At 45.5% G+C, this 15,333-nt stretch overlaps 5 protein-coding genes across 5 annotated transcripts; 3 read left to right on the top strand and 2 right to left on the bottom strand.

Annotated features, from left to right (window-relative positions):
- Nucleotides 1–179: 179 nt before the first annotated feature.
- V865_007340 (uncharacterized protein) lies at nt 180–6,285 on the bottom strand (the record flags this gene model as incomplete). The annotated part of the gene is made up of 6 exons (XM_066231088.1): nt 180–275; nt 354–1,496; nt 1,562–2,552; nt 2,611–2,877; nt 2,928–5,899; nt 6,079–6,285. 6 exons carry the CDS (start codon nt 6,283–6,285, stop codon nt 180–182), a joined length of 5,676 nt encoding a protein of 1,891 aa, XP_066087185.1.
- Nucleotides 6,286–7,629: 1,344 nt separating this feature from the next.
- V865_007339 (uncharacterized protein) lies at nt 7,630–11,504 on the bottom strand (the record flags this gene model as incomplete). The annotated part of the gene is made up of 11 exons (XM_066231087.1): nt 7,630–7,811; nt 7,887–7,926; nt 7,994–8,111; nt 8,200–8,357; nt 8,437–8,816; nt 8,878–9,286; nt 9,345–9,866; nt 9,920–10,141; nt 10,212–10,548; nt 10,611–10,917; nt 11,000–11,504. The coding sequence occupies 11 exons, from the start codon at nt 11,502–11,504 to the stop codon at nt 7,630–7,632; spliced, it is 3,180 nt and encodes a 1,059-aa protein (XP_066087184.1).
- Nucleotides 11,505–11,878: 374 nt separating this feature from the next.
- Nucleotides 11,879–13,548, top strand: V865_007338 (uncharacterized protein; the record flags this gene model as incomplete). The annotated part of the gene is made up of 5 exons (XM_066231086.1): nt 11,879–11,989; nt 12,051–12,156; nt 12,221–12,654; nt 12,712–12,865; nt 12,932–13,548. The coding sequence occupies 5 exons, from the start codon at nt 11,879–11,881 to the stop codon at nt 13,546–13,548; spliced, it is 1,422 nt and encodes a 473-aa protein (XP_066087183.1).
- Nucleotides 13,549–13,840: 292 nt separating this feature from the next.
- Nucleotides 13,841–14,285, top strand: V865_007337 (uncharacterized protein; the record flags this gene model as incomplete). Its single annotated transcript, XM_066231085.1, has 2 exons — nt 13,841–14,119; nt 14,193–14,285. 2 exons carry the CDS (start codon nt 13,841–13,843, stop codon nt 14,283–14,285), a joined length of 372 nt encoding a protein of 123 aa, XP_066087182.1.
- A 455-nt stretch (nt 14,286–14,740) lies between these two features.
- V865_007336 (uncharacterized protein) lies at nt 14,741–15,282 on the top strand (the record flags this gene model as incomplete). The annotated part of the gene is made up of 3 exons (XM_066231084.1): nt 14,741–14,948; nt 15,050–15,105; nt 15,190–15,282. 3 exons carry the CDS (start codon nt 14,741–14,743, stop codon nt 15,280–15,282), a joined length of 357 nt encoding a protein of 118 aa, XP_066087181.1.
- Nucleotides 15,283–15,333: the final 51 nt, after the last annotated feature.

Genomic DNA, 15,333 nt, shown 5'->3' with positions numbered 1-15,333 from the left:
CATGCATGTTTAGTATATAATCAAATTATATAACTATAGATTCAAATTATATAACCATTGATTCATATATAGATAAGCTAACTACCAAGATGAGATCTTACAAAAGATTGACTTGGCGTATCATAATCAACCAGATCACCTTCATCGTACATCACAGATCCTAGCTTCATTCCCAACCATTAATCCTCCCCATCATGGAAAGGCCAAGCTACCGTCAATCTAGGCGGTGCTCCATCCATCTTTCCAACCCCTCCATCAGACCACCATTCGTCGTACTAATCATAACGAAAAGAAACAGTCAGCTTCAATTTCCGAAGATGTGATGTCGTGTTAAAAAGAAAAGATCGACTAACCTCCTTCTGAGCATCTTCCAACTCAGCCAACATCCTAATAGCATAAGCATGCAACCTCTTATCATACCCTTTATCCTCTTCCTTGGTACCAGCGCTCAAAGAAGACGAATGCGAATCTAACGATCTCAATTTCTCTTTATCTTCTTCTTTGATCAGACTTTCCAACGCACTAGCAGTCTTAGGGGGTAGCAGGCTCGACCGTTTACTGAACGATGTGGACATATGCGGCGAAGCAGGTGGTCCCGTTCGGCCAGGACTGGAAGGTGGTGGAGGCGGTGGCTGGCTGGTTCTTCGCCCGGCAGAAGATGGTGAAGAAGGTTGTGGTTGAGGTGTAGGGTCAAAGGTATCTGATCGAGGTGAAGTGGTAGGTAATTCAAATTCGAATGAAAATGTATTAGGTGATTTGCTTTCTGTATTACCTCCTGATACTGGAGATCCAGTGAGGATCGTAGGTGGTTTACCTTTCCTCGCTGTACTTGGAGCAACGGTCAATTCGGTAGGTGAGAGTTCAGGTGAAGAAGGTGCAGAAGGTGGCTTGGTGTGAATCTCAGGTATCCTAGGCGAAGGTTTGAATTGACCAGTACCGATGTTGGGCGAAGCGGAAGGAGACGAGGAAGGAGCATCGCTCTCGCCTAGCATAGGTGATACAGTGTTGGAAGGTGGTGATGGAGATGATGAATCCTTTCTCTTCTTTTTCGTTCCGAAGGACTTCTTCAACCAGTTGGTAGCTTTACCAATCTTTCCTGATGATCCAGGTCCACCGGTGGCATCAATACCTTGTTCAATTTGGTTTTGGATTTTACCATGAGATTCAGATTGACCATCGATACCCAGTCCCAGTCCCAAGCCCAACAGCTTCTCAGCCTTGTTGACAGGTGCCATATATTTGGGAGATTCAGCGACCATCGTGATCGTAGATTTGCTTCTTGGGATTCCGTTGAAGCCATATTCAGATACCGGTGTAGTAGGCACGAGTTGATCTTCCTTTGTCTCCTCATCCAATCCATAAGGTTTAGGTTCAAGCTCATCATGTCGTCGTTTGATTCGATCAAGTCGAGTTTGAAGTAACTTGACTGATTCAATCTCTACTAAATGACCTGAACCATCCTCTTTCTTCGTGTGGATGTGACCTAATCGGAAGACCTATTGACGTCGTTGGAATCAGCTTTATGGACATGTTGACTGCTGAAAGAGCTGAAATAACTTACCACCAATCTAAGGATATAACTTCTGACAGATTGAGACCAGAACAACAACAATCTCTCAAACAGATCTTTCTGCAATAACAATCCCAGACAAAGCTCTTTTCTATCTTCAGCTCTGGCAGTAAGTACTTCCCAGTGCGTAAAGACAAATGCAATAGCTTTGACCAAAGTCAAGGCATGTTCACCCTCAGTCAAGATCAACCTGACCACATAGATCAGATGGGGAATATCCAACAAAGAGTAAATCGGTTGTTGCTGAATATCGACGATGCCGTTATTATTGTTACCAAATTCAATCCCAGAAGCGGTAGTTTCGAAGGGTGGGTCAACAATCCCATCTAACAGATCGAACAACGAGAAGACACCCTTGGGGGCATAGAGGGATGTCTTCGAGATCAAGTTTTTGGTCCATACATCAATGATGTCTGTCCATAGTTGAGTACCATCACACTCGATCATTCTACCTTTCTTGGTCGACAAATCAGGTATCATCACTCTAAGATTCGCGAAAGTCGATATGGTTTCCACCAATCTTCTATTAGCAGTTTCCAATACAGGTGGTTTCTGACTACCTCTAAACCCGGCAGTTTCGGTAGCTTCGAAATTCGTCGACGATGACGAGGTGGTAACCGCATTGACCGACCCAAGGATATATGAATGGCACTTTTTGGCAAAAATAGTAGCTAGATGAGCGTATCCTGGTGCTCGCATCAGTTCAGACGCTGGGACAGGTCGATTGAGAGCTTCGTAGTATTGTACCATCGGGCCAAGGTAGACGGCGAGTTGTCGATGATAGGCTCTATAAAATGCTGGGAATAGTTCGGAATCGTCCGATTGCCATCGCCGCAACCAGTTTCCAGGTTGGAAAAGGAAGGCGTCTCTTTCTTCTTCAGTAGGGAATTCAGGCGATAAAGCAGCCAGACGAGCACTGTAGGCTCTGGAATTATCGAAGCATAGTGGAAGGAGATGTTGAGGGTAATCAGGTTTTACAGGACTGATGATACTTCCATCCATCAGCCTCGGAACAAGTTGATAACATTAATGCCACTCACCAAGCTGGAACACCCATCATGATATTCTTCGTAAATCTCATCAAAGCTCCTTTCGGCGGTTGCAGAACCGTGACAAGCTGTTCACCCACATGAGGTACTCTGAAGAAAGCAAAGGCAAGGAACCTTCCACTGAATAACAGAGTATTGTGAAAAACACCTTTAGCCCCAAGTTTACTCATGACAAAAGTCATACACTTGATCATCATCTGCGTGAACTTCGCTTGATGAGTTGGGCTAATCTTCAAAGCTTGTTCGGAAAGACATGCACTAGAAATTCTCGTCAGCTCAAATCTTGATCATACAATACGAAAGCTCACCTTTCAACAACCGCTGCCAAACCTTCCAGACATGCACCTCTCTCATTGGCAGGTTGTTCGACTCTCAATTCGAACAAAAGCGCATCAGCCCATTCGAAACATGCCGCTCGAAGCATCGTATAAGCCTGCTCTTCCGATGGGTCGTAAGCCCGCTTATCAACTTCAAGCATCAAATTCAGTAGATCGCTCCGTAACAGCGTGGCTCGATCCGCAGAGGTGATACCAGTAGATGGATATCTGAAGGAGTAGAGTAATCTCTCTACTTCCATAGCAAGACTTCGAATATCGAAGCTTGGATCAGGGTTGACAATTTGACTTTTGCTCATCAATGACATCGATCTCTGTCGAGGCTTTTGCAATTCCTTCTTCTCTTCAGGTTTGGCGGATTCGATCATTGCCGGTGACGCTAGAATTGGTTCAGGCGCAGGAGGTAACGGGATATCAGGTGCAATACCGAGAACAGCAGGGGCAGATTTCCTCTCTTCTACTGGTTCTTGTTTGGTCTCGATGGTAACGGGAGCTGCTGAAGTCTCAGCAATCACCGTACCTTCGGGTGATATATCACCAAATCCTAATCCATCCAAATTCCTTTCAGGTGGTGTATGGGGTGGAGAAGGTGAAGGAGTCTCATTTGTCGATGAGGCATTCGAAGGCGTTCTTACATGATCTGACGATGAGATCCTGGATGAGCTAGATCTTGACCGTGATCGACCGGGAGCGTACTCTGTAGCAGCAGGAGCAGGCGGTAATGGCTTATCGGGCGAGAGTGATCCTTGACTGAGCATGGGTGCAGAAGATGATGAGGCAGAAGCGAAGAATTTGGCTACTGAAGGTGTGATATAACTTGGATTGAGTGCAACGCCCATGTCTGAGGAAGATTTCCAGAAATCATCAAGTATAGGTACACTCCCAGCTGGTCCATCGAAACTCTGTGACCTTCTTCGTTCAGATGCGGTCCTCTGTAATTTGGGTGGAAGTGGAGTCGCTCTTGGCGATCGGGTAGAATATGATCTAGCAGGTGAGGCTTTGGGTGAAGCTTTCGCCTTTCGATATGGACTTTGGGGACTTCTGGGTGATCGTCGAGGTGTCGTGGGAGATCCAGCAAGATTAGGATGTCCTGCAAACTTTTCAAATCCAAAATCAAAGTCTAGATCGAGATCTGGCAATGAGAGGAGATGAAGTGATTTCGAATGCTTGATTGGTGAGATCTCGATCAGCGTAGAGCTAGATGCCTTGGCGATTGAAGTAGACGATTCTGTCCGGTTTGGCTGAGAAGTCAAATCTTCTATCTTTGATGCAGGTGTGATGTTAGCTGGAGGGGCTAGGGATACTCTGTTCGCCATAGCACTCAGATAGGGCAAGGACGACGAAGGGATCATGTCGGCTGAAGGAGTTTCTGGTGACTGTTCGGAAGGTGCTGAAACAGGCGATACCGTCTGAGGTGGTGCAGGAGTCTCACGAGCCGGGTTCCGTGGCTTAGATGGGCCTGCAACATTCAATAATGGAGAGGTACCAGTCGAAGCAGCACGTAACATGGGTGGAGGAGCGGGATACAACGTTCGGTCAGCTGAGAATGAGGCTCTGCTCTGGGATTCAGGAGAATCGCGATGTTGGACAGGCGATGGAGTTGGCCGAGAGCCCATGGAGGGTCTTCTAAGTTCGTCAGTGGACGGTCTGCGTAGCTCATCTCCGGATGGTCGTCGTCGCGTAGGTGGAGTATCGCTTCGCTCCTTCTCTTTGCCTTTCCCACTGTCTTTACGTTGGAACAAAGCTTTCAGTGCTCCTGAACTCTTCTTCAATGAAATACCAGTTGGTTTCCGGTCCATATCAGCTGGTGGACTTGGAGTTGCAGTGCTAGCCACTCCCAAGCCCCGCTGCTGCATAGCTCGAATTTCTTTCTTAGTAGGTGCTGCCTCCGTGGACGTTCTAAGCAAATCTTCGGATCGTCGACTAAACATAGGCGGTTTCTCGACTTTCTTGAATGCAGAAGTTGAAGAGCTGGGCGAAGCGTTATCCAATAGGGAGGAAGGTGGTGTACTGAGTGATACCTGTCTGGATGCAGGTGAAGGACTGATACTTCTCAGATGGTCCAAAGACTTTCGACCACCTTTTTGGGGTAGTGGAGTTGGCGAGAGAGGCGGTGCCGTCTGATTCCTTTCCAAAGGTGGTCTGTTTTCGTTTGGTGCTATATCACTACTCATCTTCTTCACCGGTACCATTTTAGCTTTCGGTAATCTTGTCTTGCTTCTTGCAGGGATGACGGGTTTCTCGTCAATACCCGGAGGACTTTTTGGTTTTGTGTCAATATCTGTTTTATCTATATGTACCCAATTCTGACTGAGGCGATTCTCCTTTACCTCCAAAGGTGGTGGTGTCCTACCTCGATTAGGTGGTATGTTGAGTGGTTTTGTCGAACCTCTAAAATTGTTCATATCGGTTATCAGGGGTGTGGGAGGTAGGGGACCTTGAGCCATAGCTGGAACTTGTGTTCTGTTGGGTGTAGGCGATTGATGTTGGAATGATTTCGCTCGTTGAGCAGCGGTAGATACAGCAGGTGATGGCGACGATGAGTCAAGTATGCCAGAACCAGAAGCTATGATTGGATTATGTTCAGTCTTTGATGAATGAGGGGTTTTCAACGTGCTTGAAGATGTCGAGGCTGTTGTGGATAGGGAGTTTGTTGACGCACTTCCAACAGCGACAGATGAATGAGAATTGGGTCCAGGAGACCTACACCGATCGCTGTTACTTGATCCACTACCACTTTTCTCTGTAGACCCACCGCTCGATGATTGCAAGGTGGATGTCGGACTGGAGAATAGAGGTGATTTAGGTGAAGGATAAGCTGGATTGTTGGGATAATATAATGGTCTATGTGCTGCAGGTGAGACTGAACGCGAATGCTGCTGCTGCTGATGTGGTGGTTGTTGATGTATAGCAGGTTTGTTGTACAACGTTGTGTATGGATCAAGCTGTAAGATCAGAAAGATGGTTAGATTCAGTACTCAACCTAATCACGCCCACTTTTCCCTCCTTACACCAACGTATCCTTGTTGATACACACATCTCATCAACCTTTCATCCACCTCCTTTATACCTCTACCATCACTTAATCACCCAAAAGCGGTAAGATAGATTCGTATACACTCACATTCTGTACACCCAGTTCAGCTGCTTTGGCAATAGCACCTACACCACCACCGAGAATGACTGGTGGACCCGTACTTCCCAATCTCCTCCTGGACGATCTCGTACTCTCCTTTCCAGCTCTTCGAGTGCCCGATCCAGATCCGCTCGCGGTTGCAGCTGCAGCCGGTGCAGGCATCTTCAGTGGCACGGTGGTACTTGCAGTAGCCATGGCGTGATGGTGATGTGAGGATGATGATGATGATGAAGCTGATGTTCTTTGTGACATAGTTTACCGAGTCTAAATTACACCAAGTGTATTGTTGATGGGAATCAATCAGTCAATCAAATTTGGTTGAGATAGAGATGTGCAGAGAGAAGAAGAAGGGGTTCGTTTCAGATGTTGATTTGATAGGAGTAGGACTAGACGAAAGGTAAGGAGGGGTTGGGTCGATTACGACGATAATGGTATGAACCAAAGGGATGTTATCATGCTATGATAGGTCAGAGTAGAGACTCACAAAGGTATCTACAAGTGATATCGTGATCTAGCCTTTATTCCTTACTTGACCGGTGACTGCTCCTTTCTTCTACCAACTGTCGGGTGTGATGGGATGTGACATGTACAGTATCGGTGGTGATAGTACTGAATGTAGGAAGTAGGATGACTCCTTTACCTGTGTGTGACCAACTCTATTTTCACACACCACTAAGCTATTGTTTGTTTGTTTTTGGTATTCGTTCTTACGCTCGGACCTTCGTTTGATATTTGTGTATATGTGTGTGTTTCGTCAAAAATCGTTTCGTATGATGTGTCCAGTACGGTCCGTCTTGCTTCAGCTACAGGTATGTCGAAATCTATAGGAATGAGCTGCTAGAAGGTTGTCGTTCCACTTGAAGTTGAAGTTGACAGTATCGATCTTGTCGTTGTCGAAGATGCAGTCGAGGATAACGTGAATGTGAAACCTAGATGATGATGAGCAATATATGAGTCAAGAATAGTAATGTTCAAGGACAAAGAGGATAACTCTGTATAAATCGAAAAAGCACGCACGCGCCTCTTCTCTTGATTTTCCTTCTTTTGTCTTCTTATGCGTGGCCAAAAAGTCAAAAATCTCCGATTTCCCACGTTTCGTCTCGTCAAATTGCCATTTTGAGTAAATATCACGGTGTATGTCACGTCCTGACACGTGAAGCAGGTGAAATAACGCGTCGTATGTGAATGCCATGCTGCATGAATGACGTTGTAAAGCACAGGAGATCTCGCCGTATGCCTAATGTTCTCAGGTACATTCACTCGCACGTAAAGATAAAAATCCCCATACGAGCAGGGATGAAGCGAACAGTTGAACAGTACGAGTAGCTGTATCATCATCCAGTTGCAGGTAAGATTTAGGCTAGCTTAATCTGGTTCAGGCAATCAAGCAGCACCACGTCTGGACTTCGATAGTGAGACACTCGATGCACTGAGTTTAGGCATACATGTCATAAGATACATGTTCTTGTCGTATTGAGATTTCTTCTTCCTATATTGCTGTCACTTCTCTCGGCCTCCTTACATTGTGCTCAACTGCACTCATCTTTGCCCACCACCCAATCTAATCTTGAAAGAAGTACTAGGCGTAGGAGCACTATCAATCGTCGTCGTGTCGATCGGTGTATATCCCCCAAATCCAGAAGGAGTTCCACCACCAGTCGACATGGACGGTGAAGGTGCGACTGAAGATGCGTTGAACATTGGACAATTTCGATTGGCCTCTGTATAAGACAGACACGAGAAATTGTCAGCTATAGGAGTCATGACCAACATTCCATCTGATCAGGTATGCTTACTTGTATGTCCAAGTTGTCCACATGCACCGCATTTTCGTTTCTGCAAAAGAAGATTATTCAATCAGGCACTGCTTCAATGATGGCACCCTTGAGACGTATACACTCACCCCTCCTTCAAGATCCACTCCGTCCACATCTGTAGGGTCCAAAGTCCTACTTGCATATTTCTTTCTCATCAACCTTCTTTGTTGATTCAATTTGATCTGTTCGATCTTTTTCCTCAACCTATAGAGGTACAGACGAATTCCATGCAATCAGTATTTACTTTCATCCATCCACCCGTGTGCACATCCAGGAAGTATGGTGTACTCACGCAGCTTTCATGATCTCGTCATCTTCCTCATTACCAGTAGGAGCCAGTTGATCGTAATTATCCATATAATACTCTAACTTCTTATCTTCTATTCTACGAAGATAAGCCTGGATCACAGCTGGTTCACGAACAACCTCAATGACTTCTTTCCCTTTGACCTGTAGATATTACATATCGATCAACTACCGCTCCTATATGCAAGCACAACAAAAAGTGGATCCGACCCAGATCACTAACCCTTCTCTTGATTCTCAAAACCTTTCCAGCCGTAGGGTTCGCTCCAGTATACGTCGATTCCCCATCCATACTCATCGCAGGACTCATCTCCCTCGGTGAATCAGCGTACATCGGTGTGTTAGCCATAGAATTCCCCCTTGAGAATGCCCGTCGACTATCAGCCCTGTTGAATCTTGGGCCCAGCCCTGCAGGTGTAGATACAAATGGGTGTTGTCTATTTGGATCATCATCTTCATCTGGATTGATCTCCGGTGGATTTGGATTAGATAAAGAATTCCACTGTAAATCCCATACTTTTCTTTTCTCCTCTTCGTATATTCTGTTCTGCTCAGCGTTAGATATCTTCACGACAGCTCCACCAGCTTTCGCTTCAGCTTCCACTATAACAACATCAGCTACTGGGCCGTTATTGGATGATCAGCTGAAATATGCGTCACTTACACCTCCTTCCTTGCTCAGTCTCCCCTTTCCTCAAGAAGTAATTCTTCATATTCGCTCTCAAGAAACTGAAACCTTCTCCTCTACCTGTCGGATCTCCTTCACCATGAACGACCAACCACGCTTTCTGAGCTTCAGCAAGTTTGTAATTATGAGTTGTGGACCATACAGCCAATTGCTGTTCGATATCTAATCCACTATCATCTTCATCTTCTTGTCCACCTTCTGCAGTCTTGTGGTATCCCGCATCGTGTAAATGTCTAGCACCCACTTGCATAGCTTCGAATAGAGCGGCTGCCTCGGGTGTACACAGCTCCAATACTTCTTTACGTTCGGATGGGAATGAATAGTCAGGGTTCAACATCCAATAACCCTGATTTGGTCCAGGACCTCTTGCGTACGCCAGAAATTCCTACGATCAGACATACATATCAGCTGTGTTAACCATTTGAGATATACGGCCAGCTTACGTTTCCTTTGACCTTGAGTCTCTGCCTCATCTGCAATTCCGTCTGGTCAGGGAAGTACTTCAACAACTTGGCCATCTTGAATCTCTTCTGCTTGGATTTCTGAATCAACAGCCAAGCGATGATCATCAATCTCATTTTTGACGTATTGGTATTCTTCCTAGCATGAGGTGCATGAACTTCAGATTCATTAGGTACTGTCTGTCCAACTGTGAAGATATGGTTGATCGATCGAAGGTAGAATGTCGAATGACCGTTGATCGTTTGCCGAATCACCAAGAAATCGGTAGTCTCAGGTGTATGTCGGAAGATAGGTGCTCGGATCAGGTTGTTATGTATCACTTGAGTGACGTTCCCTCGATCTACGTAGCCGAGCATGAACGGTTCGGCATCTCCAGGATTTAGGATGGAAGGTTGACCGAAATCGAGTTTGGGAACGTGTTCATCTTTGTCATCCTTCTTTCGATAATAATTGACGATGGTCGTTCCCATACCATAATTGCTCATGATAGGTGGGTATTCCTCCTATGTGTGCCGTCAGCTTAAATTTACTTGATTGAGCACCAGGTTGAGCTCACCGAAAATTCCAACAAGACATATGGACCTTTCTCTGCCAAGGTAAGATCCTTGGTGGTCTTAAATCTCTCTGAAGGATCAGCAACGATCTTACTCTTCTTTGAGCTGACATTCGCAGAAGGGTTAGATTTGATCTTAGAGAATGAGAAAGTGACGCCGGTAGGGAATTGGAGTGCTGGTCGATGCCATGCTCGCGCTTCCGATTTGGTGAAGGTGGTTTTGTACTGTATAGATTCATATAGATTATTCAGCTCACAATTGACACAAGGCTGTTCTTTTGAAAGCTGGACTTACGAAAGGAAGTTGCAGATGTCTTGCAGGTAACGAATGAAACACTTCGATAGCTCCGAATGTCTGTCTGATCCTATATCTGGCTTCTCTGGAGTGCTCGTACAGGTGGTCGTTGGATATATTGAACGGATCTAATTTAGCTATTGCAGGTTGAACAGCTCCAGCTTCTGCAGTTGCCTTCTTGGTTGGCGCTGTCGGTACAGGTTCTTCCTCTTCGCTGTCTATCAGATCAGGTGATACGCGCCTCGCATCCCATATCACATCGTTGAGCCAATCACCCGAGTCCAATATACCATTACGAGGCGCAAGAGGATCGATGGGCTTCAAAGCAGGGATATCTCTGTTAATACACGTCAGCTTGAACTTGATTCCGTAGGACTAAGAAAGGGAAATGTGACTGACAATGAGCACATTGTTATTCCTTTTTCCCAATCTTCTAATTCCAGGGCATATCCCAAATCATCATTCTGCCAATCCAACGAAGTTATCTGACTGTTCTGATTATCCTGTTCCAGCGACACAGGTGGTCTGGTCATCTCCTTTTTCCGCCTAACTCGAGCTTCTTTTACCCATTCTTTATCGAAGTAAGATCCAATAGGAGCCTTGTAATTCGGTTGATCGGGGGATGTAACCTCAAGCTGAGGTAAAGAGGGGAGTAAGAAGCTCGCCGGTAAGTTAGGTATTGAAGTTGCATCAATGGTGAAAGAGACTACATCCATTGATCTGTAAGCAGTTTTCCAGCTAATCCACACAAAGGTGAGGAGTATTTAATAGCTGTATAGTACACTTACATTCTTTTCCATTTTCCAACCTTCGTTTCTTCCTTTTCTGTATAGCCAACAACCTCTTATCCTGGGGAGTTTCATAAAAAACCTCACTCATCCTCAACCTCTTTCCCTTGTCGAAGTTCGGCCAAATCTTCATGACCTGTTCCAGCTCTTTCTCTTTCTTCGTTTTTTCCACCGTCTCCTTCTCTTTTCCCTTGCCCTTATCTATCGCAGAGGTAAGTTCCAACCCTTTTCTAATCCACCTTTCTTCCTCTTTCTTACGTCTTTCTTCATCTCTCTTTCGCTGTTCAGCATCTTCCTCTCCTGGCAGTTCATCTACCGAGATATCATCTTCATATTTGTCCTCGTCATTATCCTCTGCTTCTATCTCTGCTATCTGCCTTGAAGAACCTCCTGAACCTTCTCCGAGAAATGACCCCAGGGAGGATAAGTCGATACCTGCTGAAGCTAACACGCTGGAAAGACCGAAAGAGGCGACTGATCCGAGAGCTTCATCCTCGGAAGCCATCTTGACAGCAGTTCGGTAGTCACTGTGACTTAGAGAGCGAAGCGGTATTGAGGTATCACGATGATGACAAGAAGAAAGACAGAATGTTGTGGATTGTCCGTCAGTGAGCGAGTTGTTGTTGGTGATGTGCCTCTATAGCGCACAACAGGTGGCGAAGACCGAAGGATGACCAAATAACGGACGACGGAATCAAATTATAACACGATTGGTACGCTGAATAGCCGGAGGTCCATGCATACCTCTGTAGGATAAGGTGAATTAGTGGATTATCATCTCGCACAATTCAAATGTAGATATCTTAGAGCCATATCACGACCGAGTAAAGAAGGAACGTGTGGGTGAGAAGGAAGCCCAGTATACTTTGGTCGTGCATGATGGCGATTTCAAATGGACATCCCACCAACGACAGCCAAGATGAGATCAAGGTGATCTCTTCCCCTCTCGCACTGCCAAACGGAGTGGTAATACCGAATCGACTGGTCAAAGTAAGCTATTACCGTCAACGACCATGATCATCAACTAATTATACTTCTGCTCTTCCTCCAGGCAGCCATGGCCGAGGGTATAGGTCTAGGAGGAGGTACACCGCGGGAAGGTCATCTCAACTTGTACAGACGATGGGCAGAAGGTGGTTGGGGTATCATCATATCTGGTTAGCTTTCCTTGCTCACTTCTCATACTGCCACCACGATCAATGACTGAAATTAGCTTTACAGGAAACGTTCAGATCGATCCTCGTCAACTGGCATCACCTCACGACCTCACTCTTCCCTCCCATCCCTCGACTCTACAAGCTTATACCCAGCTCGCTTCGAGCGTACATTCCGCTTCCTCTAGTCCTCTGCTGCTCATGCAGATATCCCATCCTGGCCTTCAATCGTCTTCGACGATCAACCTATCTCGTTGGCCATGGGAATCAGCAATCGCACCATGCGAGGATAGACCTACCGTCTCGGAAGGTCCAGTAGGATGGTTATGGAGTCATGTGATGTGGCCTACCAAATCTTGTCGGATCGTCAATATCAACGGATGGATGGAGATAGTGAACAAGTTCGTGGATGCTGCTGTGCTGGCTGAGAGATCCGGCTGGGACGGAGTGCAATTGCATTCCGCTCATGGATATTTACTGGCCGAGTATCTATCCCCTCTAGTACGTGGTTCTTCCTGCCTGCTACCATGATGCACCATTTGCTGATTGGATATGTAGACCAATCCAGATCCAAAACCTTTACCCGATGTACCTGGAAGTATTCCACTACGATTACACCTACTTTACCTGATCCTCAAGGGTATTCACGACAATACCGAAAAAAGGTTTATCAAAGCGGTCAAAGTCAATTGTTCAGACTTCGTGCAAGGCGGTAAGTCCAATCAACATGCCATTATACATATTGAAAAATCCAATTACTGATGATCTCGATGTATAGGTCTTGATGAAGAACAAGCTAACGACATTATCAAAACGCTCGTTTCGTGGTCTCTGTTGGATATAATTGAAATATCCGGTGGAACCTACTCATCACCCGCATTCGCTTCACCCGAATCTCTCAGAACCTCTTCGCGCCAATCGCTCTTTGCTCATTTTACAACCTCTCTCTTACCTTCTTTACCTCCTCCACCTACAGGTCCAGCTATAATCTTGACAGGGGGTTTACACGATCGACAAGTGATAGCTTCTTCGCTGAATGAACGAGCGTGTGATTTGGTAGGGATCGGAAGACCAGCGTGTCTCTTCCCTCAATTACCTAATGAGATCATCCTCAATTCCAAATTAGGAGATGGAGAAGCTAGAGTGGGAGGATACCCTATACCCGGATCGGACTTGATGAAGATCATATTGGGTGGATCAGATCCTAAAGAAGGGATCAAGCTAGTAGGTGCTGGAATATCGACATTATGGCATGAATGGCAGATGTGTAGAATCGGAAGAGGCACGGAACCCGATATCAACATGCATTGGCTTAGTGGTGCATTGATAGAGGAAGTATGGTTTGAAGTGCTCAAGGGTGGTCCGATGGGTTGGTGGAGGTATTGGAGAGGATAGGGATAGGGCGCAGATCGATCGATCAATCAATCAATCGAGACGAATCGGGCCTCATGATCAACCGGTCTATAGCTATATGGCGGCACAGAGTAGAAAGGCTTCTCTTTACTTCTTCTTTTTCTTCCTCTTCTTAGCAGCCTCATCTTCCCAATTTCACGTTGTACCTATCCATTCCTGTGAGTGTACCACACACCTCTCAGCTCCATTTGTCTGATTCACCGGATGTCAGACACCAGATCAGATGCTAATGCCGTCCCTGTCATTTCGTCAGCTGACCAACCAATCAAGCATAATGAAACGATCATCTAGCTCTTCACCTTTTGCCGGTTTGGAAGAAGACGTCAAACCTTTCCAAAACAATACCAGCACTCCCGAGAAGGGCGAATCGAAGAACGAAAAACAAGGTACATCGACCCCTTCCACATCTCCCAAGAAGAAGACCAAGGTTGGATCTTCCCCAACTGGTGGTGGCTTCAATGGTGAATGGACTGCAGAGAAACGAGAGAAGTTTATGGATCACATCATAGCTCTGGGGTATAAGGCTGCTAATCTGGATGATATGGCTCAAGAGGTGAATTAGCTAGGAAACTTACCCGTCCTTTCAATGTAAGCTGAGCTGACGAGATAATATGACCAAAACGCAGCTGGGATTGAGTAAACGTCAACTCATCAACCAGCTTACTACGGGTAGAAAGAATTTTAGAAGTATTGCTGTTACTGCTGTCAGAGGAGAGTGAAGATCACGTCTCAACATCCCATCATCACTGTAATCATATACAGATAGACATGCATGGTATTGATCTAACTCTTCGTCTTTGCTATTCGCGATGTTGGATAAATAATGTGAGCTGATCAATAACGAAGTCAAGTTGACCTCTCGTCAGCTCAGTTAGTGATTCCCTGTCTGATGGTCGTCAAGCAGACTGCTGTCGTCGACTACTGATATCAATCAACTGACCAAATGACATCAACTTACCTTTCGTCTTACCCTCTCTAACGATCTGACCTGCAGTATATGTACATTCTGACATCGGTGACTCTAAAATTGGCAATTCACTTATTCTTCTTCACTTCTTCTATTTCCATCCAAAATCAAAATCGTACCACAATTTATCTACTCCGCTCTGCTGCTCTACTTGATACTGTCAACTACCTATCTCAATTCTACGACTCAAGTGTGCTTGTCGACGAAATGAAACGATCCCCACCATCGTACACCTCTTCAAACGATACCGACACCGATATCGATAATCCATCAAACTATTCACCCTCTCTCGGTGAAAGTCAAGATATCAAACCCATCTTCTCATCACCTCCCAGTTCAGCGAGATCAATCCCAAGAAATCCAAACTTGACAATGAAAACAAAGGTATCAAATCCAAAACACCCTCACCTAAAAAGTCCCAAATGAAGTCCGAACGTGGATCAACTGCAGCTGCAGCTACAGGTACCAATGTCAATGGAGTATGATGGGATGGAGACAAAAGAGCTTTATTTGTAGATGAGATTATAGCTGTAGGGTATAAAAATGCTAATCTCGATGAACTCGCCAACAAAGTGAGTAATTAACGATCATTCCCGGTATTCCCCTACAGTAAGCTGGATAGAGCTGACGAGAGGTTGCACGGTATTTCAAAATAGCTCGGTATGAGTAAAAGACAGCTTATCGATCAGTTGGTACCTAATAAATCCAACCTCAGAGGGAAGATGGTAACGATGGCGAAGTCGATGTAGATGCAGATATCGAAGGAAAAAGACATAAGACGGAAGAAGAAAGCGGTTAAG

The sequence above is a fragment of the Kwoniella europaea genome, chromosome 2 (genome assembly GCF_036810445.1).
Source record: "Kwoniella europaea PYCC6329 chromosome 2, complete sequence".
In the NCBI taxonomy this organism is placed as follows: domain Eukaryota; kingdom Fungi; phylum Basidiomycota; class Tremellomycetes; order Tremellales; family Cryptococcaceae; genus Kwoniella; species Kwoniella europaea.
The sequence above is the reverse complement of the archived record's forward strand: the minus strand, read 5'-3'. Positions and strand labels throughout refer to the sequence as shown.